The sequence below is a fragment of the Zophobas morio genome, unplaced genomic scaffold (genome assembly GCF_036711695.1).
Source record: "Zophobas morio isolate AGI-343-1 ecotype UQ-CSIRO unplaced genomic scaffold, CSIRO_AGI_Zmor_V1 ptg000030l, whole genome shotgun sequence".
Classification (NCBI taxonomy): Eukaryota; Metazoa; Arthropoda; class Insecta; order Coleoptera; family Tenebrionidae; genus Zophobas; species Zophobas morio.
In genome coordinates this window covers 16,544,148-16,571,312 of record NW_026972135.1, presented here as the reverse complement: position 1 = coordinate 16,571,312, position 27,165 = coordinate 16,544,148, and the positions used below count along the sequence as shown (strand labels likewise).

The 27,165-nt window shown below is 35.1% G+C and overlaps 1 protein-coding gene across 3 annotated transcripts in view; it reads right to left on the bottom strand.

The window, feature by feature from the left end:
- LOC135138985 (calcium/calmodulin-dependent protein kinase kinase 1) overlaps positions 1–27,165 on the bottom strand; it is an 81,065-nt gene that overhangs the window by 1,949 nt on the left and 51,951 nt on the right. For all 3 annotated transcript variants that reach the window (XM_064069045.1, XM_064069046.1, XM_064069048.1), the window contains 3 exons: positions 21,685–22,153; positions 5,859–5,912; positions 5,431–5,755 (listed from right to left, as the gene is read on the bottom strand). In XM_064069045.1, the coding sequence (XP_063925115.1) occupies positions 5,431–5,755; positions 5,859–5,912; positions 21,685–22,153 (848 nt within the window). The remainder of the gene's footprint in view (positions 1–5,430; positions 5,756–5,858; positions 5,913–21,684; positions 22,154–27,165) is intronic.

The window sequence follows — 27,165 nt, the reverse complement described above, 5'->3', positions numbered from 1 at the left end:
CCCAACTGTAATTTTTAAGAATGCAAAACTTTCTCGGAAGTCCAAACTATCTTTTATTAAAATGTAAAACCTTCTCGAGGGCGCCAAATGTTTTTTTTTGTTAAACCTTCTCGGGGGCCCCAAATATGTTTTTTTAAGAATATGAAACCTTCTCGAAGGTCCAAATTGTCTTTTTTTAAAATGTAAAACCTTCTCGGGGGTGCCAAATGTCATTTTTAAGAATGTGAAAACTTCTCGGGGGTCCCTAATATCTTTTTCGTCTGAAACCTTCGCGGGGGTGCCTAATATCTTTTTCGTCTGAAACCTTCTCGGGAGTCCTAACTCTCATTTTTAAAAATGTAAAACCTTCTGGGGGCCCCAAATGTCTTTTTTTATTGTGAAATTTTCTCGGGAGTCCCAACTGTCTTCTACAAAAATGTAGAACCTTCTCGAAGACCCCAAATGAATTTTTTTGTGTGAAACCTTATCGGGGGTCCCAACTATCATTTTTAAGAATGTGAAATCTTCTCGGAAGTCCCAACTGTCTTTTATAAAAATGTAAAACCTTCTCGGGGGTGTCAAATGTTTTTTTAGAATGTGAAACCTTCCCAGGGGCCTCAAACGTCCCGACTGACCTTTTTTAAAAAAAGCGAAATCTTCTCGGGAGGCCCAAGTGTCTTTTTTATGTGATTACTTCTCAGGGGTCCAAAATTCATTTTTAAAAATATAAAACCTTCTGGGGGACCCCAAGTGTATTTTTTATGTGAAACCTTCTCGGGGGCCCCAAATATGTTTTTTTTTAATGTGAACCCTTTTCGGGAGTTCCAACTGACCTTATCTAAAGAAAGCGAAACCTTCTCGGGACGCCCAAGTGTCTTTTTTATGTGATTATTTCTCAGGGGTCCAAAATTCATTTTTAAAAATATAAAACCTTCTGGGGGACCCCAAATGTATTTTTTATGTGAAACCTTCTCGGGGGTTCCAACTGTCATTTTTAAAAATGTAAAACCTTCTCGGTGGCCCCAAACATCTTTTTTATGCGAATCCTGCCCAAGGGTCCCTGTCTTTGATAAAAATGTAAAACCTTGTGCTGGGTGCCAAATGGTTTTATAATAATGTGAAACCTTCTCGGGGGTCTCTAATATCTTTTTCTTCTGAAACCTTCTTGGGGGTCCCAACTGTCATTTTTAAAAATGTAAAACCTTCTTGGACGCCCCAAATGTCTTTTTCTTCTGAAACCTTCTCGGGGGTTCCAACTATCATTTTTAAAAATGTAAAACCTTCTCGGTGGCCCCAAATATCTTTTTTTATGCGAATCCTGGCCAAGGGTCCCAACTGTCTTTGATAAAAATGTAAAACCTTGTGCTGGGTGCCAAATGTTTTTATAATAATGTGAAACCTTCTCGGGGGTCCCTAATATCTTTTTCTTCTGAAACCTTCTTGGGGGTCCCAACTGTCATTTTTAAAAATGTAAAACCTTCTTAGACGGCCCAAATGTCTTTTTCTTCTGAAACTTTCTCGGGGGTCCCAATTGTCATTTTTAAAAATGTAAAACCTTCTCGGATGCCCCAAATGTCTTTTTTTATTGGGAAACCATCACGGAGGTCCCAATTGTCTTTTTTTAAAATGTAAAACCTTCTCGTAGGCGCCAAGTGTCTTTTTTAAGAATGTGAAACCTTCTCGGGAGTCCCAACTGTCTTTTATAAAAATGTAGAACCTTCTCGGGGGCCCCAAATGATTTTTTTTTATGTGAAACCTTCTAGGGGGTTCCAACTGTCATTTTTAAGAATGTGAAATCTTCTGGGAAGTCCCAACTGTCTTTTATAAAAATGTAAAACCTTCTCGGGGGCGCCAAATATTTTTTTTTACAATGTGAAACCTTTCCGGGAGCCTCAAATGTCTTTTTTTAAGAATCTGAACCCTTTTCGGGGGTCCCAACTGTCCTTTTTTAAAATAGGCCAAACCTTCTCGGGGGTCCCAAATATCTTTTTTAAGAGATAGGGGTTATCACGAAAAAGTAAAATTCCGCAAAATCAAATTTTATAATTTTTCAGAGAAGCAGTTTTTTTGGATTGTACAGAAGCGAGAGAAGTTCTGTCGAAATAACTTTTGACCATTTTTTTACTCGTATATCATAAAGGGTGTTTCAAAATCATTTTCGTCTAGTTAGCGTTGAAATCGCTTCAATTCCTGTCTTTCCTTTGATGGTAATCTGCAGCCATAGGCGACTAGATGAAAATCATTTTGAAATTTCTTGTATAAAAAATTAAATTTTGCAAAATCTAAGTTTTCAATTTTTCTAAAAAACCCGATTTGTTTGATTGTATAGTACTTTCTAAGATAAGACTGATTTTGCCAAACAGTATAGTCTAAAGATAGAGAGGGTGGGTGGGGGGGCTAGTAGCTGCTAAGATAATACTGATTTTGGCTAATGAGATATCCTCTAAGAAAAGAGAGGGTGGGTGGGCAGGGCTAGTACCTCCTAAGATAAGAGTGATTTTGCCAAATGACATATCCTTTAAGAAAATGAAGAATAGACGGTATATAATTTGGCAAAATCAGTTTTATTTTGGCAAGTATTGTCCCCGCCCACCCACCCTTTATTTTCTTAGAGAGTACGTCATTTGCTAAAATCAGTCTTATTTTGACAAATAGTAGCCCCACCTGCCCGCCCTTTATTATTTATTATTTATATAGGGTAAGTTATTTGGAAATATCAGCCTTATCTTCGCAAGAACTAGCCCCGCCCACCCGCCCTCAATTTTTTTAGAGGGCTAGTACCTACCAAGAGAAGACTGGTTTTGCCGAATGACATACCCTCTAAGAAAATGAAGGTTAGAAGGTATATCATTTGGCAAAATAAGTCTTATCTTGGCAAATATTTAACAGGCAAGGGAATTTCTGTCTAAATAACCATAGACTATTTTTTTTAATAGTAATCATTGTATGTATCTCCGCCAACAACTTGATGGCGTCATTTAAAAATTTTGCGAGATAAATCGTATTAAAATTTTATACAACGATATACTTGTGGCACATTATTTCGCCCTACTTTATAAAGATAGATTTTCGGAAAAAAATTCAAAATTTTACAGAAAAAGTGAACATTTTTATTTTACATGATGACGAATTAACCACATCATATGACAACATTTTTCATTTTATTTTAGAAGCTATGTAGGCGTTATCAAAAAATATGCACTTTTTGTCTTATTGTACCAAAATTCATTTGAAGAATGGTTAATTTCATATTTTCTACCTTTTATGCCTTGTACAGGGGGATTTTTACTACTCGAACGTAAGCTACTAACGCCTACTTTCATGTTTCCTCGACGTTTCAAGACCCCTAGAATACGAAAACATTGTCTGTCTGTCTAGAGTTGTGGCTTATGAATCCGTGTCAAGTTTTTGCCCTAGACATACAGATTTTTGGGAAAAAACGTTTAAAATGTCTTGAGAATCTTGAAGTCTTAGTGCCTTTACTTTCAAACATAAACTAAGGAGCTATCGTAATGGAGAAGAATGACTACTTTCACGTTTTCTCGAAGTTTCATGACCCCCAGAGTACGAAAAAATAAGTCTCACGTTTCTGTACATCCGTCTACCGTGTATCGTTTGTGTCGATTTTTATTAAACAGATAATCATGGAAACTATCGAACCTATTGTTGTCAAATTTTATATGTATGCTAGGAATATTGCGTAAATGACCCCTTCACAATGTTTCGAAGTAAATACTATTTATGTTGTATCAGGTATTCTAGTACTTGTGGATTATGAATCCGCCTTGACTTTTTTCACAAAACCGATATTTGTCGATTGTTTTTTCCTACCAGTTCCAAAACTAACTTTTACGAAGTCTAATGAAATCAGTCTAGAGACGCAATTAAAGCCAACTTATTTAAAAAGTTTTCATTTGTTCCATTACACAGGGTTTTTATAAATGATTATAGGGTCGAAGTAGGTCGTGGAAGCGTGTCGCCTATCACTTTGTACCTAAGGCGAATTTTAACTGTTTTTCCGAAGATGAATTTTTTGCTGAAATCGAATTTTATATTTCTTAAAAAGAAGGCAGAATTTTTAAAAATTGGACTTTTTTAAATATACCTTGAAAACAGGGCAAAAAATCCCTAAAAAAGTGTTGCGCATCGATTTTTAATTCTGGTAGATTTTGGAAAAATTGTTTACTAAAACTTAACAATTTGCCTTAGAAACTACTAAACCAATTGCTCGCCACCAACATTTTGATTACGTTCCCTCGTAAATCCCGTTCAAAATATCGACTTTAGCTGCTAAGTTCTGTGTAAATAACCCTAGGACAATTTTCATATTGGGCTAGAAAAACCAGAGCGTTCCGTAAAGTATGTTAAAGTTAGTTTTGTCGAATCATGGTAATTTGTGATTAGAAAGTGATTCAGCAATATGAAGTAACAAAAACATTCGTGGAATAAATTTTCCGAAATGCTGATACAAGTGAAAAAATCACGCCGACAATCTATAGGTTTGTTTTTGCCGCTTAAGTCATGGGATCAATTTTGTAATTTTATCTGTCTAATTAAGAACGGTGTTAGTGATTAGATAATTCTACAATTCTAAAGTAATAATAATAATAATCGAGAGTGATTTTACGAAACAGCCGAAATGTTAATAAAATTAAGTTAAGTGTTGTGCTTAATTATAACGTAATTGTATCTATTCTGAATCATGGTAATTTGTAACGAAGTAAGAATTCCGCAATTTTAAAATCAGTATGAACACAGAACTTATAAATTTTTCGAAATACTTGTATAGAAAAGAACGTAAAATGAAAGTTTTCAGGTTGTGTATTTACCACTTCAGCGGAACAATTAATCACTTAATTTTATCTGATAACTAAAATTCCAAAGAAATTTGTCTCCATCTTCTCGTTAATGTCGTTAATAAGCCAGTGTAATCTAAAATCGTACAAATTTATCAGTTATTTATTGTCATAAAAAATGCTGAGCAATAAAAGAAAATAGGACTTGTTTTGTAATTTGTAGGGAATATCGACGCGAAGAATCGAAGGACAAATTTAATCTATAATATTTTATCATGCCAGAAATTACACGGTATTATCTTAAAGGTTAAAATTATTGTTTTTCACGTTTTTAGGATTTGTCAGCGGCCTTGACTAAATATAGGTACAAATTCCGTTCAACGATCGGGATTCGTTAAACCTGAATCTGATAAAATTTTAATTTTCCACGTTTTAAACTGCGAGCGCGAACTGATGATAATATATTTTGAATGTCAAATAAACAAGACTTCACAGTTTGTAATAAATAAAATTTTATAGTGTGTTTTCACTCGAAAACCATCAAGTGCACATAACACGAAATTTTAAATCGCATGTTTTCATTCGCGAGTGAAAATAAATCAAATCTACTCGTGCTTTTTAAGTTTATAAATCCACGTTAACACCGCTTACTCACAGTATTCAATTCCTAAAATTACATCTCTGAAATATGTCCATGCTTGATCCGGCGTCAAGGGTTTATCGGTGGGCACTTCAAGCACTTGCCCCCTTTCCAACAGCTCAAATACCAGATAGAGATGATCCTCAACCGGATCATCGAGGACTTCAACTAGTTTAACGACGTTCGGGTGATCAAGTTTTTTTAAAATAGCTATCTCCCGATATACTCTCTGCAACGGGTGGTTCATGTCGGAATTGGGCCGTCCTTCCTTTTTCGGCGGCATCCTGCCGAACATTCCGGCCTTCTTCAACAGTTTCTTCTTCGATAAAATCTTCATCGCCTGCAAAACATCTGCAGTCTTACAATGGGATCTTTCGACACGTCTCGGAGGTGTTAATTGTTTTCGTAATGAGCAAGCCGTTGAGATTCGAGCTGATACTTACATAATGAGTGTCATCTTCTTCGTTGTAAGCCAGTTTTACAATGCCGTAAGAGCCCTGGAACGAAGCAGATTTAAATGGTTGTTGTTTTATTGCTTGTTTGCATTTGAAAACAAAAAATAAGTAATAATTAAGTGTACAGGACAGGAGGGTAAAGTATTTCTAAAGATATTTGGAAATAGAGTTAAGCACTTTCTGAGTTAGTCCCTGGTCAACCTTCAAGTACTTGCTATTGAGCATTTTAATCCCTATAAAATTGTGTGAGTGAGTGACTGTGTGAGGTTGTTTCGGTGCTGTCTTAGAGTTTTTGGGTATATTGATGAAATTGTTTATTCTTATTAGCTGAATTTTTCTGTGAGTACATATGACTTGTTTTCTTGATAGAAATTGGTGTGGTTGATAGCATCAGCTCGTAAGGCCTTATAGTTCTTGAGTAGAATTGATTTAAGTATTATAAAAAGTAAAAAACCAAACGTATCTGAATTTAAATTAGTACTGGAAAAATGCAAAAATTTATTTTTTTGGTGTGATATTTGCAAAACTGTGTGTGAAATTGTAGATAAAAAAGTCCTTAATAATGTAAATGAAAATTTACGATCATTAAAAAATGATGTTATTAAATTGAATGCTAAAATATCTAATTATCAATCAATACGGTTCAGTAATGAAGTAGAAGAGCTGAAAGGTGAGTTGCATCATTTTAGTACTCGGTTTCAATCATTGGTGACAAGTAATTCTGTTTTCGATAAAATAAATCATCGTCTTTTAATTCGTAAACGCAGATATTTTGGAATTTCAGATTCTTTAGTAAACTTGATTACGTCGTATTTAGAAAATAGGACTCAATATGTTTATTGTCTGGGTTATCGCTCAGAGCCCTGTGGTGTACCACAGGGAACGGTCATGGGACCACTCTATTATAATATTTCCGTTAATGACGTTGTTGAGAATTTAACTGGGAGGTGCTTAATGTACGCAGTTGATCTAAAGATTGTCTTAGAAGTAAACAATGTTGTCGATTGTGAAGGTCTTCAATCAAATCTTAAAAAAATAATAAACTGCTCGTCTGCTAATGACTTGGCATTTAATCATGAAAAGTGTTTTGCTATGTCGTATACTAAAAAGAAAAATGCAATCAAATTTGATTACAAAATTGGTGATAATATGCCTCAGTTATCTGGAGTCCTGTTTACAACGTACACATTGATAAGTACTTAGATTTTTTAGTTGACAATGTTTACCCAAGTCAGGGTTTTCCACAAAACCTTATATTAAAAAGATTTGGATTGGACAGCGTGCTTGCAAGAAGAATTACTGAGTCAATATCCTTTTTACACCAAATCATTAATGCAAACATTGATTGTCCAGAATTGCTTGAGCAAAAGTACCTACGGGTGCCTCAGTCAAACTTAAGAAATACAAAATGTTAGCCCTCTATCAAGCGCTGCAAAAGTATTCGTATATTGAACACGATTTTGATGTATTTTCATCAAAACTTTTTGACCTTAAAAAGCTCTGTCAAACAACAAAAGTTATACGAGACACGGTCATTAGGTCCTGCGGTTACCTCCTTATCACTGCGAGCTTAATCCAATTGAAATGATATGGTCCACATTAAATTAAGAGTACGTCGAATAATAAGAATCCAAAATTTAGTGCCAGTGCCATCGACGTAATTATGAATCAAATAAAAACAATTGGTGAAGATGAATGGTTCAATTGCGTCAAAAAAGTCGTTTCAATAGAAGAAGCATACAGGAAACGACGGAACACTGAACAGGGTTATAATAAAGTAATGCCCAAAATTCATAAAAAGCGAAGCATTTGTTTTACAAAAAATGCAAAAATATGTCAAGCCTTTCATTTTAATCTCCAACTTTTGACATATGTAAAAAAAAAATACGTCAAATTTGTAAAAGCCATGACGTCATCCATGACTTTTTTAAATGAGACGCTATAATTTTGATCGGATTATTTGATAAAGCTTTTCATTCATTGGGTCCTTACTTTTTTCACGGAAATTTAACAGCAGATCGATATTTGGATCATCTTAGAACCGCAGTATTTCCGGATCTAATTGCTACGTTTCCTGATCCAAATTATCCACAAAATTTAAATCGCAGGATTTGGTTCCAACAGGATGGGGCACCGCCACATTGTCGCGTAAATGTAAGGGTTTTCTTGGATAATAAATTTGATGGAAGGTGGATGGGAAGGCGTGGACCAATAGAATGGCCAGCTAGATCCCCAGATTTGACACCCCTTGATTAGATCAGATAATTTAGACGACTGGAAAGCACGAATTCGTCATTAAGAGTATTGAAAATTCCGTAAATCAGATCTACCATCGCCTGGGTTTGTGTCAGATAGTGAATGGGGAACAGTTTGAACAATTTCTAAAGCATAAATTTTTACTCCAACGTATTGTTCTGTTTATTTAATATTTATCATTCAAATTATGTTTATTTTGTTTGCCTCAATTTTTTTATTATCCAACCCCTACATTAAACTACATTTTCATATAAGCTTTATCAAATAATGCAATCAAACTTATACCTTCCTATTTAAAAATAAAAGCTTAACATGTTTTTGATTTTTTTTGTGCTTTTTAGGAATTTTGTGCATTACTTTATCATAATCCTGTACATTTAGATGACAGCAGCTACGAAGAAGACAATGAATAATTTATTTTGTTTTAATTTCGGTCACTTTGTAAATATATAAATATAATATTATTGATATTTTGAAATTCTGTTTTTTTTTAACCTAATTCTAATACGTTTACGAAATAAGCCCGTCAAATTTCACTGAATCCGACCAGCATGCACTGAAGTGCACAATCTGATCTGCGGCGCAGGGCTTTGAAACATTTATGGTTGGGACATTTATATCCCGCTGAGAGTGCAATAAAAGTATTTAACTCTGTTTCCAAATAACTTTAGAAACACTTTATCTGTCTACTGCACAGTTACATATTTGAGTTTGAACATTGTGAAATTATTGCTGGTTTCTTGAATAACATTTTTTTTTATTTTTTATTTATTTTTTTTTTATTTTATTAATTACGTCCCCCAACAGGCACTGAGGCCCAATTACAGGGGAACGGGACATACACGTTACACCCAGAGCCATGGCGGGAATCGAACCCACGACCCAAGGTGTAGCGGGCAAGCATGATACTAACTAGCCCACCCCGGGTCCTCATCCTTAGATTCACGTAAATTTCAAAATATAACTTTAAAATTTCTGTGGTAGGTTAGTGTAAAGAAATTTCATGGTGAAAGCACCAGTAGAGGAACGTTTGAAAGTAATGAGGATATTAATTAATTATCAGGGGCGGCTGGTGTTATTTCTGCTGAAATTCTGATAAAAGCCAGGACCAGAGACCGAATCATGGCTGATTTAGACGTTTTGTTTACACCGCTGCCATGGAAACCTCACGTCCTAGCCGCCTGATTCACCTGGACTGTGGTCCCGTTCCGACAGTGCGCGGCAGGACTGAGTTACTATCGCAGGTTTTAATTTTCATTCTGCGCGAACACGTATGATAAATATTCTTGGATAATCTTCTCGGTAATACAGACATTTGGAAACAACTACACAAAACTTATATTAATAACTAGCTGACCCGGTGAACTTCGTTTCACCTACAATTTAATTTTGAATTTGCAAAACCGAATGCTTTGAAATCTTGCAGATGTTTTAAACATATGATAAGCATAATAAATTTTTATTCAAAATATATTTACTTATCCCCTCCAAAAAATTGATGACATCAGCCCAAAATTTTGCCAAATGAATCCTCTCTAAAATGTCCAAGATAGGATGAGACTATACTTGTGATTTATCATTCCATTCATAATTTTTGGTTTTGCTTATAGGGGGTGTCTCAAAAAAATTAATCACTGAGTCAATTTATTTTATTGATTGAATCAAGAATTGCAAAACTGAATTTTGAAATATTGCAGACGTTTTGAAGTTACTGTTTGACATGGTAGGTTTTTAATCAAAATATATCTGTTTATCAAGCCCAAAAACTTGATGACGTCATCTCAAGATTTTGCCGAACAAATCCTATCTAAAATGTGCAAAACATCATCAGTATATTTTCGTAATTTATCATTGCATTCATATTTTTTAGATTTGTTTTTACAGTGACTCCAAAAAATGTATGGATCAGTCAATTTATTTTAGAGAATAACTCAAGAGCTGAAGAAATGACTTCTTTGAGATCTTGCAGACGTTTTAAAATTATTGTAAGCATGGTAAATTGTTAAGAATATTTACTTATTCCCCCCAAAAAATTGATGGAACGGCCCACTCGATTTTCGCAGATAATTTTGGGAATACAATACAGTTATTTTTAGTATTACTCTGCACCAATCCAAGGTGGTATACGTGTTGATCGTAAATGTTGATTAGGTCATCACAAAATTGTGTGAAGAAAAGACTCAACTCGAAAATGCTGAAAATGTTTCATTATACTTTTGGTGCGAAGGAAGTTCTGTCGAAACAACGTTCGATCAAATTTTTGACAATGGTTGATATAAATAAAACTCAGTAGATGCTCATACTCGAAATACGAAGTATCTACACTCGAATATCAAATCAAAATATTTCTAGTTTTTCTAGATGATGCTAATACTTCAGTAGGTAACAGTTGATGCTCAAGTAGCATCTCGATACAACAAAAAAGGAAAACAGTGACAGTGTTCAATCATCAAGGCAAAAATCGAGTCACCAAAGTATCAGCTAGTACAGGGTAGACACCTTGAGTTGGGAATCTCTATGGTCAGTGTTAGAAAGAACGCACTGCACAATTTATGCATAAATAAAAGCTAATTATCTTACGACTTCAGTTTTAATTTATCGGATTCCGTGATTCCTTCACTCGACAATGTTTAAATTTTGGGAAAATTTTCGAAACGATTGAAGTCGGTTGATCAAAGCTATACATTTGCATGATATAAATTAATAAATTTTAAACATAGTTAATATCACTTATAATGTTTAAATACGATAAGCATAAATATATATGATAATTAAACCGAAACTCGTTGTCTTAAAAGTTTGAAATTATTAAAAACAAATCAATTTGTTTAAATATTATTAAATTATCTCCGAAAATGTGCATTTTCCCGGCCAAAATATGAAAAATAATTTTTGCAATCTCATCGTGACGTACGATGATGTCACTGTCACCTGAGCTACCTGTCCGAAGGTCACGTTTCGCGGTGCTTTGTGTTCAGTGTTAATTTCTGTTTGATGGCGGCAAGATCTTCATTTTGGCGTAAAAGTGGAGCGTTTTAGCGAATTTCTACTTTATTATTAATAAATATTACGGAAAATATGTTGTGTTAGTGCTGTGAACGCGAACGAAAATGGATATTTTTCCGAAAAGGACCGAAAACGAGGTAAGTACGACTTCAGTTTTAATTTATCGGATTCCGTGATTCGTTTATTCGACAATGTTTAAGTTTTGGAAAAATTTTCGAAACGATTGAAGTTGGTGGGTCAAAGCTATACATTTTCGCGATATAATTAAATAAAGTTTAAACATAATTAATATAATTCATAATGTTTAAATATGATAACTATTAATATATGATAATTAAACCGAAAACGATTTTCCTAAGAACACGAGGTTAGCAAAAACAAATTAGTTTGTTTAAACATTGTTAAATTAACCCCGCAAATGTACAATTTCTGATCTAAAATATGAAAAATAATTTTTGCAATCTCATCGTGATGTACGATGACGTCACTGTCACGTGAGCTACCTGATAAAAGGTCACATTTTTCGGTCCTCTGCGTTTACTTTTGATTTTGGTTTGGTGGTAGCAACATCAGAGTCCGTTTTGGCTTAAAAGTAGGGCTCTTTTCACGAATTTCTAATTTATTATTAACAAATAATAGTGAAAATGTGTTGTATTAGTACTGTGAACACGAACGAAAATGGATATTTTTCTGAAAAGGACCGAAAACAGGGTAAGTTCGAGTTCAGTTTTAATTTATCGGATTCCGTGATTCGTTCGGTCAACTATGTTTAAATTTTGGGAACATTTTCTAAACGATTGAAATCGGTTGATCAAAGCTATACATTTTCACGATATAAATAAATAAATTTTAAACATAATTAATATCATTTATAATGTTTAAATATGATAACCATGAATATACGATAATTAAACCGAAACTCGTTTTCCTACAAACCCGAAATTATTAAAAACAAATCAATTTGTTTAAACAATGTTAAAATATCCCCGAAAATGTGCATTTTCCCGGCCAAAATATGAAAAATAATTTTTGCAATCTCATCGTGACGTACGATGACGTCAATGTCACGTGAGCTACCTGTATAAAGGTCACGTTTTACGGTCCTTTGTGTTCAGTATTAATTTCTGTTTGATGGCGTCAAGATCGTCGCGTCATTTTGGCGTAAAAGTGGAGCGTTTTGGCGAATTTCAATTTTATTATTAATACATATTAAGGAAAATTTGTTGTGTTAGTGTTGTGAACACGGACGAAAATGAATATTTTTCCGAAAAAGACCGAAAACAGGGTAAGTACGACTTCAGTTTTAATTTATCGGATTCCGTGATTCGTTTGGTGGACAATGTTTACATTTTGGATAAATTTTCGAAACGATTGAAGTTGGTGGGCCAAAGCTATACATTTTCGCGATATAATTAAATAAAATTTAAACATAATTAATAGAATTCATAATGTTCAAATATGATAACCATCAATATATGATAATTAAACCGAAATCCATCTTCCTAAGAACACGAGGTTAGCAAAAACAAATTAGTTTGTTTAAACATTGTTAAATTAACCCCGAAAATGTACAATTTCTGATCTAAAATATGAAAAATAATTTTTGCAATCTCATCGTGACGTACGATGACGTCACTGTCACGTGAGCTACCTGATAAAAGGTCAATTTTTCCATCCTCTGTGTTTAGTTTTGATTCCGATCTGGTAGCAGCAACACTGGAGCTCCGTTTTGGCTTAAAAGTAGCACGTGTTCGTGAATTTCTAATTTATTGTTAATAAATATTAGCGAAAATGTTTTGCGTTACGTGCTGTGAACACGAAGGAAAGTGGATATTTTTCCAAAAATGCCCGATTTTTTTTGAAATATGTTGTTAATAACATGCATTCAGGACTGATAAAGTACGGCTTTGGAATATACAAAGTGCAGCGTTCATAATTCACAAAATACCGTATGCACCATTTTTAAACTACGGCGTCCAAATTTACAAAATACGGTGTCCTTCACCTATGCTATCAAACCCTAGTCCTCTCTTTTAATGGCAAGACGCACTCCAGACCTCCTCGTATTGTTTGGTTCTTGCTGGGCAACAGCAACGAGCGAGCAGAGTCATCGCTCTTTGTTGGCAAACGTGGAGAAATTTGTATATTGTAACTTTTGTAATTGAAGCATTTTGTACTGTATACTGTATGTGTTACTAACTTAACCTGGGTCTTGCCAATTTAGCTACAGTGGTGCAAATGCTTTGTTTTCACGGTGCATTTGCTTGGGTTTTAATTTTGCAACAGTGCATTCTTTGGTTCCGAGACTGAATTCTCCATGTCGTCAGACGCTCTGGCCTGGGGGGGTTTTGTTGGCCCTTAGACGCTGGGTCATCATCCTAAACGGATGAGGTTCATCATCCTAAACGGATGAGGTCAGTCGGCCCTGTATCTATGCGGCTGCGTTCCCCCTTGGGCGTGTGAGCGCTGCGACCTATAGATTTCGTTTCGAGTTCCATCGGTGTGCTTGCTTGGGTATTAATTTTGCAACAGTGCATTCTTTGGTTCCGGGTTTGAATTCTCCATGTCGTCAGACGCTTTGGCCTGGAGGGGTTCTTTTGGCCCTTAGACGCTGGGTTGCATCGTTCTTTGAGAATGAGGTAAGACGACCTTGGATTTATGCGGCTGCGTTCTCCCTTGGGCGTGTGAGCGCTGCGACCAATAGATTTCGTCCCGAGTTCCATTGGTGTGCTTGCTTGGGTTTTCATTTTGCAACATTCTCAATTTTTGGTGCAATTTCTTCCGGTGGTGTATTGGGTACTAACTTTGCATTTGTATTGTATCTGAATTGTATCTGTATCTGTAGTGTATTCTGTATTGTAGCTAGATTGTAGGTACCTGTATTGTATTTCCGTTATATTGTACTGTATAACGTTCTATCCCTCATTAACAATTCCTAGCCCTCTCCTTTCCTAGCGAGATCTGCTCCAGACCTTCCCGTGGTTCTTGCTGAGCATCAACTATCGAGGACAGAAAATTCAAATTCAAAACCAGCAAAGTTTCACAAAAATCATGAAAATCGCTCGTTGGTGGCCAACGTGGAGCAAAAGAGACTCTTGTAACTCAACTAACTTTGTTAACCCTATATTCTTAAGGAAAAAAAATATTACATTTAATTTATCATTTATAAGGACAAATAGTCATTTGCCACGCCGATGCTCATTTTTAGATTAAATGCTCACAAAACGCGTAAATGTTCAATTTGTGTCCGGGGAGATACAATGTTTGCAAGTAGATACACAGTACATCGGGTAGATGCTCAGGTATATAAGAGTAATAATGAAGTAGGTTTTATTCATACCGTCCAATGTCTCGCTTCAATGTTTGATTATCATGTTGATTATGAGCACAACGCTGATCAACTTCCGTATCCGAATTACCCTTGAAAAAAATCATCGCGATTTGCACCTTAGGTAGTTCGTCGCACATTTGATTGACTTCGTGGACTTATGTCAGCTTGTCGTCTTCTCGGCATTGTAATGAACTTCATAAAACGACACAGAATTATTTTCACAGTCAATCAAATCTGTAAATTTTGTCTTGAGAATTTTAAAATATTGAAAACTTCAAATTAAATCCTCGAATAACGGTAAAGTTTGAAGTTTTGTCGAAACCAACAAAGTGAACATAGGTAAATAGAATGGCAGATCAAAATTAATAAGACACTTTCGCAATGTGTAACTAAATTCACTTTAACTAAGTCTTTTCTTAAAATAAACGACGTTTTTTTTTCATGAAAAAACAAAGAACGATTTGAAAAGCAATAATACTTTTTTCACAATCGCACGGAAGAAATAGTTTTTTATGACAGGTCCGTCAGGAACGCCAACTATTCAAATTTATTCGAAGTGGCGATTCCCATGCAGAATTTTTAAAATTTTTTAATCTTTTAGCCGTCTTATTTTTTATAAATTTTCTTACATATAAACCTTGTCCTGACAATAAGGTACACGTAAAAAAAAGAATCGTCCAATTCGGTGCAGTCGTTCTGAAGTTATGAGCGTACATACATTTCGGCGATTCATTTTTATTAATATAGATATTCGGGCACATAACGTAATGGTAGACAAAAATCGCCATATATTACGCCGATTGATAATAATGTGCATAAAATTTTGTGAATTGTTTGAATTTGCTTTACGTGGACATGACGAAAGTCGGGAATTACAAAATCCAGGTATATTTCGAGGTCTGATTTATTTTATGGCTGAATTGAATTCAGATCATTTGAAAGAAGCAACGGTTTCTAAAGGAACGCCTAAAACTGTCCAAAATGAACTTTTAGATGCCATGAACGTATAATAAAATAGGCAAAGTGTATTTGTTCCGTATTAGACTTGATTAAATCAGAAACGGCTCATTCTACGTTTCCGAAAATTTCGGAATACAATACTGTTGTTATTAACATTACACTGCACCTATTCAAAGTGATATAACAGGTGTTCATTAAAAATATTCATCAAGTTAACTTTGACATTTTGGTAGAAGGAATGTAGCGAAAAAAGCCTGTGCATGATTAATTCCATAATTCACATTTGACAGTGGGTTGACGTTTTTGACAAGCAGAGTTGTTTACGCTAATATGCTTTATCCGATTTTCCGTTTGTGTCTCGTTGTTCAGTTTACTTTTACGTGTTTTCTCTTTTTCGAATTTAAAAAAATCGGTTCTTTTCACAACTAACCAACAGGCAAACGTCTATTCTTGGTGCCATGGCTGACAGTTTAGAAAGCAGTCTTTCTGATTTAGAGTTATTAATCAGAATGGGGTTAAAGTTGATGATGAGTGGACTTATTCGATGCAGGCCTGCATGGCGGAATTTCAAATTGGATTCCCAAATATTGCCATTGACTACAGGCAATTAAGAAAGCTTGGACCGAACGATAAAACTCTTCGTAGAAACTGGTAGCCTTTTGCGAAAAGTAAGCAGTGGGTCGTCCATGAAATACGTAAAGCTTCGGAAAAAATTAAGTTCTTTGTAACAATTCAAGATCAGGATTTGTAGAAAAAGCACCATTTACCACATACCGTCATGACAAAAAAGCGAAACATCTAGCAATGCAACAGGGGAAAGTGCAAAACGTAACAAAATTTTTCGTAAAAGGACGAAAACCAACAATGTTCAGAATGACGGTACTTCAAATAAGAAAACGGAAACTTCAAAACTTGGCATCATATAACACAAAAAATGTATTAGCTGCAGCCAACGGTAATTACGGTGAATATGAAGTAGATCTAACTGTGATGGAAAAAAAGAACTGAAAACAAAGGAGACAATATATAAAACACTTATTCTACAACCACCCACTAATAAAAAGACGAGTACGTCATTCCCGAACTCGATGAAGAGATTGCTAGATATATCATTAATTTTTTTGTTCCCTCTTTGGACGTTAGTATTTCTTAACTAGAATTTAATGTTCCATTGAGTTGTGAGCAATTTTTGACTTTAACGCTGAATGATACAGAGTCATCATAAAATATTGTAGTCAAGGAAGGCCATGACTTTGTTAACGTGTGCCGTCTTTCACAGTTTTGTGGAAACGATTACACTTATATTGAAATTTTTATTTTTAATGCCACCTCAGTGGCTGCATTGTTTCGGCGCCAACGCTTCATCAGATTCTGTCGGACGTCAATAATTTCTTCGTTTTTACTGTTTACTGGTGCGTTTTCCCACACTCTGCGCGTTAATTGACTTATCTTGTTTTCATTTGTTGTCTTCCCCTTTATTCGAACTTTAAATGTCTCAAAAAACAGTTTTTATCAGATCATTGTGGGATAATCTCGGGTAATGAACACAGAGGAATGACTATAGTCAGTGTTACAAATGACTTTTTTAGGTTAGGATGGGTTATTCTTTGGAGCAAAACACGTTCATCATCATGTCCTATTACCGTCATGGCGTGTTAATGAGGATGGGGACTGGGTGTACTCTGTGGATGCGTGTAAAGACGAGTATCTAGTAAAATATCCTGTTGTCATCGAGGAAGACGCACATACGGCGAATTGTGACCAGATTTAACGACACTGGTAGCGTATCTAAGGAAAAACCGACGGAGAGACCTCAAGTTATTGAAGACGCTCTTTAGGATTAAAGGACGAGGATGGAACAAAGTCCGAGGAAATCTTTGTCAAAACTCTATTTACTGTCCAGAGTATCGTACAACACACAGTGTTGGGCAGTATCTAGATACTTGTATCTAAATAAAGTATCTAGATACATTTTTGGGTATCTAGTATCTGTATCTAGATAAAATCGAATTTAAGCACAAAATATCTGTATCTAGATACAAAATTAATGGCGCAGATACAGATACATTTTTTTATTTCACTTTTTTTTCAGGAATTATTAGTTGAGTTATACTAGTAGCAATTTTTGATACTTCATGTTGGTGATTTTGGTCACATAAACAAAAATAGAGGTAAGAGGTCCACTAATAGTGTTCTGTCACGGAAATTTTCATATTTTAAATACCATCATTTCTTACAGTACTTATACATCTTTAAATATAATCCTGAGGGGTAATAAATCTAAGCCATGGTAAGATGGTATTTTAAAAACCATAACCCACAATTCACTATTCACTGCGTTTTAGCCTTGGGCGGTCGAGATGACGTAACGCTGTCGACTTGGCCCAATAGTCGAGACCCAACTGCGAGTTTTGCGACTGTAACGGCCTGCTCGTACAGTTGTTGGTAGGAGAACAGCCACAACCGGGAGCCCCAAACACCGTTCGCGCTACAACGCCCCCTATGGGTATTTCTGCTGTGCTCTAAATGAAAATAACATCATTCGGTCGTCACACCCTTATAGCGCTCTGGTGCCACTGCCGTTGCATAGTTTTCGCATCCAGTTACTTTAATTCAGATTTTGCTTTATTTTTATTAAATTTGTGATATTCAAATATTTGAACTGATTCAGAACGTTTAATTTGATTTCATTCCAAGTCAATCAAAGTTTTTTTTTTGTAGCTGAGCACTAAGAAGGTCTTCAACCTGCGCAACTTAGTGGCAGCTTTTTTTTCTTGGGCGTTTGGGTGGGAATAATAAACAGAAGATTCATTGGTTCCTACTTTTTTCACGAATCCAAAAAACTTAGATGGCAGGATTTGGTTCCAAATGTAAGGGTTTCTTTGTATATCACTTTGTGGATTGGAAGGCGTGGAGACCAATAGAATAGCCACCTAGGTCTCCGGATCTGACACCCCTTTTTTATTTAAAAAGTCGTGTTTACATGAACAGAACGGATACTTTATACCACTTGAAAGCACGAATTCGTCATGAAATGACTCGCATAAGTCCCCAGATTATTAAAAATTCCGTAAATCAAACCTACTATCGTCTGAGTTTGTGTCAGATAGTGAATGGTGAACAGTTTGAACAATTTCTATAGCATAAATTTTTACTCCAACGTATTGTTCTGTTTATTTAATATTTATCATTAGAATCAAGTTTATTTTGTTTGTTATTAATTTTCTCAATTTGTTTGTTATGCAAACCCTACACTAAACTACATTCAAGTGTAGAAATATGAGCTTTATCAAATAATGCAATCAAACTGAAACCTTCCTATTTAAAAGAAATCATTGATTGATTGAAAGTAAAATAAAAAGCTTGACATCTTTTTGCATTTTTTTTCAAAAACAAATGCTGTGTTTTTCAGAATTTTATGCATTACTCTTATCATAATCCTGTATATTTAGTTGGCAGCAGCGACGAAGAAAACAATGAATAATTTATTTTGTTTTAATTTCGGTCACTTTGTAAATATATAATAGTATATTATTAGCCAAGGTTGGAAAGTCAAGCATTCTAGACCGAGCGCAAATTAGAACCCCAGACGCGCAGCGTCGAGGGTTCTGAAGCGCGAGGTCTAGAAGTGGCTTTGCAACTGTGGTTAATATACTATTTTTTTTAAGTTTTTGTCAAAATTTTTGACAATTTTTGTTACTATGTTTAATGCTTCAATTATAATTATAATAATATCCAAGATAGTGGTGAAAATGAATTTTGGGTTGCGTTTCAAATTTATTCAGGCTCTTTATTATTATTACTCGTGGACCACCCTGTATATTTGTTTTAACTTATAAAGGTATGTACACATAAAAATAAAATTTGCATAATCAAATTTTATGATTGTTAGAAAAGCTGGATTTGTTTTATTGTACTTCAAGGACGAGGTTGTGAATTTACAAAACTCGCTTTGCTTGTTTCCTAAAATTTATACTCGTTACACAAAATGAAGCTTTTTATAACTACTTACACAAATAGCTATTATCATATAATAATGTAAAATTAAATGTTTTTGTAAGGAGTACAGTTTTTTTTTTTTGGTTAACTGAGACGTTTTTACTTGTTGAAAAAATTCACTCGAGTTCAGTTTCACGCTCCAAAATAGCTATCGGCGTTTTCGATATATTCCATAACACGAATAAGCTGTTAACGATGTAAGAGAAAAATCATTAAAATTATTTATTGTAGCTAAAGTCACACTTGGTAAGAAAATGAAAAATATATTCCATCGGAAAGAAAGATGGAAACGGACTTGTTTTATCAAAAGAAGAAAAATTCAAAATAGATGTAACTGGATACCCATCAAAGCGAACTCGGATTTTCTCATGCATCCTGATGAAATCCTTGATACTATATGAAAAATGGTAAAAACACCGTTAGAAGTAATTCTTTTTAAGGAAGGCAGACCCGGAAACAAGTAGTTGCATTTATAACTGAGACGTCGTCAAGAAATAAAAAAAAATATTTCTAAGACTCATTTTATTAATTGTTTTTTTTTATTATTAGTATTTTTAACGTTGTTGAAACTTGTGTGTTTCTTTTTGTCCAAAAACTAGAAAATTATTGGCGCCAGAAAAGTATTAAAAAATCTATGAAATCTGTAAAGCTTCGGAAAAAATTCGATTCTTTGTAATAATTTAAGATTAGAATTAGTAGTTCCACCAACGATCTTTGTATTCATAACAACGTATTCTAAGGGATGTAGTGAAAGTAAAGGAAGAAAAAAAAAAAAACGAAAAAGTACCATTTAGTATAACGTCATGACAAAAAAGAGAAAAATCTAGAAATGCAACAGAGGAAAGTGTAAAACATAACAAAAATTTCTCTAAGAGGAAGAAAACCAACACTGTTCAGAATGACGGTACTTTAAACAAGAAAACGGAAACCTAAAAACTGAAAATTACGTGTTGGTATCATATATGAAAAATGACGTTTGTAATGTCCCAATCGAAAATAAAAACCACTTAGAGTTCGTAGAAATTTTGAACGTAGGATAGGACTTTGTGAAGATAGTGGAGGCAGGCAATTTGGACATTTATTATATATTAGTTTTCGTTGTAATCTGATCCATTAATAAATTGAGTATTAATTTTTTCAATTTTGTCATTATTTGGCATTGACAACTGTGCCATTTTTTTCTGTGATTGCTAGCTATGATTGCTTATTAAAAAAAAAATTAAATTGGACGGAGTCGTCTCTGGGGTGTATAATATGTTGCCTATGCAAAAATTGTCAGGCGTGAACAGATAAAATGAACACCCTGTATGAAACACTTAATCCACCACTACTCACTGACAAAAAGACAAATGTTGGGTGTTAGTATTTCTTAATAAGAAATTAATGTTACATTGAGTTGTGATCCATTTTTGACTTTAACGTTGAATGATTGTACCCTCATTGGTGCTTTCACTGATTGATCTGCTCTGCATTGTTTCAACCTGACGTGAGTTAATTTTACTTACACCAAATTTGTTCATATAAAAATAAAACTGGATGTCAGACGAGAAAATTTGAAACCGTGAATTTACAAGTAAATTATTTAATGTCCAACGTTATTTAATAAAACGCGGCTAAAATTAAAAGGTATATATAAAAATCATAATTGCAACCTGCCATGACCTGATCCGACCCGGCTACAACAAATGTATTTTTATTAAATCTGAAAAGGTCGGACGATCTCCACCGGCTTTGAAACGAGATTTCAGGAACAAAAATGTAAAGCTCAACATTACTTTTATCTTTTAACATTTGAGTGTCATCCTAAAAAGCCTGACTCATGCTATGTCTGTCGCCGTTAACGATAAAATTATTGTAGGTTGATAAAGTTAAAAAATGAGGAAAACTAGTAGACGACGCTGACGCTTAATACGCAAAAGTATTCGAAATTCTTTCCAGCGTTTTATCTACCCACTTGGATATGCGTTGCACTTCATTTGATATTCAACAGAGAAATTAGAATGAAAAGTTGACACCAAGGGTGTGTAGGAGCCACTATGTAAATCTGATTCTTATTTAACAATGAATTCGCATACAAATTTCAAAAGGTTGCAATTAAGCCGTGAGGTAAAATGAATTCCGACGTCATGTGTTTAGAACTTAGGTGTCTATTAATTTTACAAGTCAAGTAAGTTAATTTCTGGCGATTTCTGTCATGTCTGAAGTGGAACATACTCGATTAACAATTTACTTTACTACACCTCCATAATGCACGAAACCAACCTGGCCTATAGAGTCCATTAGCTTATATTGATTGAGTTGTAGGTACATTCCGGACTTTTCAATGGAAACCCGTCTGGACTCCTTAAGTGGCTGCCTCTTCCTGTTTGTTCTGGGACTTCCAGTGGGACTTACATACGGTGAGAAAGGGCAGTTTGGGTAAATAGGACGTGCGTTGTCGACACCGAAACTTTTCGATTGTAACAGCAGTCTGTGGTTAAGGGCACCTTTAACGTGCATTTTGGAGATTTTATCAGGTAGACAATGTTCCGAAAGATTTTTTAGGGAAGGCACTGCTTGTAATATCACAGGTTCGGGATGTGAACCGTTTAGGTTCGGCTCGGATCGGGTCACATCACTGGACCGGGTAGGAGTGGCGGGAGACTGGAAAGGCGGCGGTGGTGGATATAAAGAATCCGGTGGCGGTGGGTCCGTTGTTGATGGTTTTAATTCCACATCCACCGCGGTATGCCTGGAAAATAAATATATTGTTGTATTATTATGTCAAGAACTGGAGATGATGAAGTAATTTCATTTTGATTGACGAGATAAAATATAATTTTATATATTAAAGTATTTCTAAAGATATTTGGAAACAGTAAAAAGTATCCGAGTAAATCTAGAAAGGTTAAGCGTGCCCAGTAGCAGACCGAAAAATGAGCTAAATGGATTTTCATTTTACGGGCGTAATTTCAACTTTGAAAAAAAGATCGACATTTCAATTGATAGATTATGTCTAAACTCTGGGGAAGACACAATATTTTTTAAAATAAGTGATTGTTTAGTGTTTAATTAATCGTTTATTCTTCGAAGGAAATTGCATTTTTAGACGAGGAGAGAGCATTTTTCGCTCCAACTTTTATATCAATGCAAGGACAACATTGACCTCTATGGCGAAGACCCGGTCATTTTTGTTTGAAATTTATATTTATCAAAATATTTGCTTTTTAAAAAAATACTGACTAATGAAAATAAAGTGAAACTAGGCAACCCTATTTACAAAGTTTTCCGTTTCAATAAATGGCTGAGTTTTACACAGGAGGAAGCCTTGCCGACCGAACCTTTCAGGTACTCCAGGTACTTTAGGTCATAAAACTCATAAATACTCTTAGCTGACCAACATTGTGGAAACTCTTTTACAAGTCGACTTCTTTCATTGGTGACATAATTTGATTTAAAAGTACGCAAATTTTTATAATTTTATAATTCTACTAAAATATTTTCTTTCAAAAAATTATTCAAATATTTTTTATTAATCTGTCATTTTATATATTAATCAATACACAAAACTGACAAGATTTAGATTCTCATCACTTCACTAACCACTTATTTACCTGAACAATCATATTTATTTAAATTTAATTTTTTGATACTCTTTCCCGCACCACCTATGAGGTAGAGTATTATAGGCACGTTTTTTACGTGATATCTCCAGTAAACCTATTCCAATGTTACTATTTATTTCTGTGTGTGTTTATACTAGAAGGGCAAAAGATTTACATGAACTACACATGACGCGAATGCAAATAAAAAATTTAATTGTACAATTTTTTCTTTACAATTTGTCTAATGGGTTAACTTGTTTAATAACGAGAATCTACTCTTTCCGGAAATAAGGCATCTAAATAACATTTTTCTAGAGCTCTATCATATTATTTTCCCAAAATTTATCATCTCGTTGAATTAAGCATTTTTTAAATTGGACATTTTATATATTTCTACGATAGCGTTTTTGTTTATTAAGCCGTCTGGAGATGCCGCTAAAAATATACAAACCGCATTGTCTTATTGTCAGTTTGGTGTTACTGCAAAATGCTTCATTTTCTATGTAAAGATTTTGGGAGAGTACATGCTGAACTAGATTTGCAGGGATGTAAAATGTTCAGTATAGTAGGATTAGCCGTGTTACTTGTTCTCTCATTTTGCAAATTTTACCAAAATAACGTTCGGTTAGTCTAAAGGATTTTTCTGCGCACCATTCTGGATTATTGCGTTCGCCAATTGTGTTTTGTTCGATTAAAAAGACATCAACGTTTGAAAGTTTTTTGAGAAATAGTTTTTGCGCTGTGACATATCAGGTATTTCAACTGCCTCGTTAGATACATCGTCGCCCGAGAACTTGTATGATCCACAGACCGGAGCGCGCTCAGGCCAATGTCGACTTTATAAGCCTCCAGAAATTCTGGGGGAAATAATTATTATTTAGATGCTTTTGTTTACACACATCTCACATGTTTCACTCGATTTTGACACTCAACTATTTTCCAAACTCGAAAATCGAGAGATATCGAGCGTCAAAAGCGAAAGAGAAGTAGTAAAAAACAAAGAAGTGAAGTGGAATAAGAGTAAGAAGCACCAAGAAGTGTAAGGACAGCAATTATTAGGGAAAGTGAGGAATCAAAAGAACCTAACCTCCGAAGAGATAGTCTGGGTGACAGTTCTTATCGCGGCACGAAGTAAACAACACAGGGACGTACTAGATACACAGGAAGCAAGAAAGTCGGCCAGGGAATGCTAAACGGGAATCCTGAACCGGAAAAAGGACACAAACTAGCAATAGAAGAACAAGACAACCAGAAACGAAAAAGAGACACCTCCTTTTCACCATCACCGGAAGGTCAAAGAGTACAGAGGAAGCAGAAGAGGGTATAAGCAGGAGACATGGACGAAGTAAAGAATATGTTCAAAACGTTAATGGAGGAAATCGCAGAAATGAAAAGAGACCAAAGAGCATACCAAACAGAAGTAACAACATAAGAGAAGAAAACCAAAGACTGACCGAAAGATTAGAAAAACTGGAAAAAGCAGAAAGGAGGAACAACATCGTAATCAAAGGAGGGAACTACAAGGAAGCGAAATAACAGCAGAGGTGGAAGAACTTCTAAAAAATAAGGTAGGAATCCAAACTAAGATACAAGACACAAGATTAGTCAGCGAAAAATACGACATAGTAGTAGCAAAGATAGAGAACTGGGACACAAAAAGAGCAATCATGAAACAGAAGAACAAATTAAAAGGATCAAAAACGTTTATTGAAGACGATTACACCAAACAAGAGAGCGAGATACAGAAGAAAATAAGAGGAATAGCAGCAGCAGAAAAAGGGAAAGGAGTCGAGGCAAAAGTAGGGTACAAAAAGATGATATGGGCAGGAGAAATCTGGCATTGGGACACTAAATTAGATAAATTAGTGAAAGCACCGTCGCACCCCAAAGAAAATCCAAAAAACTAACAGAGGAAGAAACCACACACCGGAAAACAATGACGACGTATGCAAAGCTCATGGATGACCCGATAGGAATTACGAAGAGAAAGAAAAACCCGAAAATTAGAATAGGAACATGGAATGTTCGAGGAACATATAGCGAAGGAAAACTCAAACAAATAGTTCAAGAATTACAAAGGTATAATATAGATGTAGCAGCTATACAAGAGACGAAACAACAAGGCAAATTCATCACTGAAATAGACAACTACATATTATTTAATAGCGGAATTGACAACAGAGAACTAGGAACAGGATTCATGGTGAAGAAGAGCCTGAAAGGAGCAGTAATTACCTTCAAACCAATCTCAGAAAGAATGAGTTATATAAGATTGAGAAGTAAGTACAGGAAAATAAGCCTACTGAATATAAATGCACCGACTGAAGGGAAACATCTAGACGTAAAAACAGAATATTACGAAGAACTAGAAAGAGAATATGTGAAAATACCAAAGCATGACATTAAAATGGTTATAGGAGACGCCAACGCAATGATAGGTAAAGAGAATTGCTACAGGCCAACAATCGGGAAAGAAAGCAAACACCAAAAAACGAATCAAAATGGAGAAAAACTGATAGAGTTTGCAGAAGAAAATAAAATGGTAGTCAAAAGCACCTTCTTTGCGCAGAAAGAGATCTACAAAGGCACATGGATGTCGCCTGACGGAAAAACGGTCAACCAAATAGACCACATACTGGTAGAAAGGAGAGATGCCCAACTAATAACCAGATTAAGAAGCTACAGGGGAGCAGAAGCGAATTCAAACCACTTTCTAGTAAGAGCAGATCTCAAACAAGAAATACCGAAGAAAAAAGAAGGAAAGAAGACGCAACGTGATATAAATGTAAACAAACTTAAGAAAGCTGAAGGACAACAGGAATACGAACAAAAGATGAATGAGAGAATAAGATCAACAGAGCAAGACATACCTATAGAAGAGAGGTGGGAAGAACTACAAGAGAACATATGGAAGACCTCGGAAGAAGTACTAGGGTTCGTCAAAAAAGACAACAAAAATAGAAACGAATGGTTTGATGAGGAATGTAGAAAAGCAATAGAAGCGGGGAGGTCAGCCAGACAGAAATATCTAAAATCAAAAAACGAGAAGAACCAAAAAGATTACTAAGAAAAAAGGAAAGAGTACAAGAAGATATGCAGAAATAAGAAACGAGCAAAGATGGAAGAACAAATACGACAAATAGAAGAAAACTTCAACAAGAATGAAATAAGGAACTTCTACCAGGACGTGAAAAAGAGAAAAGAGGCTATCAACCACGAGTAATATATTGTAAAGACAAGGACGGCAAACTGATAGGAGACGAACAAGCAAGAATAAAACGATGGGCAGAATACTTTGAAGAGCTGCTAAACGAACAGGATACACAGCAAGATACGAACGAAAGAGTGAACGACTCGGATGACCCAGATGAAACAATAGAAATTGACGAAGGAGAGATCAGAGAAACACTAAGGCAGATGAAAAACAACAAAAGTCCTGGTAGAAACGGAATAAAGGGCGAGATGCTAAAGTACGGAGGAGAAGCAGTAGCATCAGAGATACATCGACTAGTGCTAGAATGTTGGAAGGAAGGAAAAATGCCAGAACAATGGAGTGAAGCAGTACTTTGCCCGATATTTAAAAAAGGAGAAATTACGAAATGCGAAAATTATCGCGGTATGGCGCTGCTAGACGTAACGTATAAGGTAATGGCCACTTGCATCAACCGAAGACTAAAGCAGCATATGGAAAAAATAGTAGAAGAATATCAAGCAGGGTTTAGGAAAAATAGATCTACTCTAGACCAGATATTTATATTGAAACAACTACAAGAAGTACATTACGAACAGGGAATCAACTTATATCTGCTGTTCATAGACTTTAAAAAAGCCTATGACACGGTTAACAGAAAAGAACTGCTAGAAGCCATGCAAGAACTGGGAGTCCCAAGAAAACTAATAAAACTGACAAAGATGACCCTGCAGAGCACCAGAAACAGAGTCAGGATAAATAGTCTGTTGTCAGAACCATTCCAAGTAAGAACAGGACTCCGGCAAGGAGATCCAATATCAACTACCCTGTTCAATCTAGTACTCGAAGCAATAATAAGGAGAAGTGGCATCCACAGAACGAGCACGATATACGAAAAAAGACACCAAAATATAGCCTTTGCAGATGACGTGACATGTATAACGAGAACAGAAGCAGAAATGAAGAAAA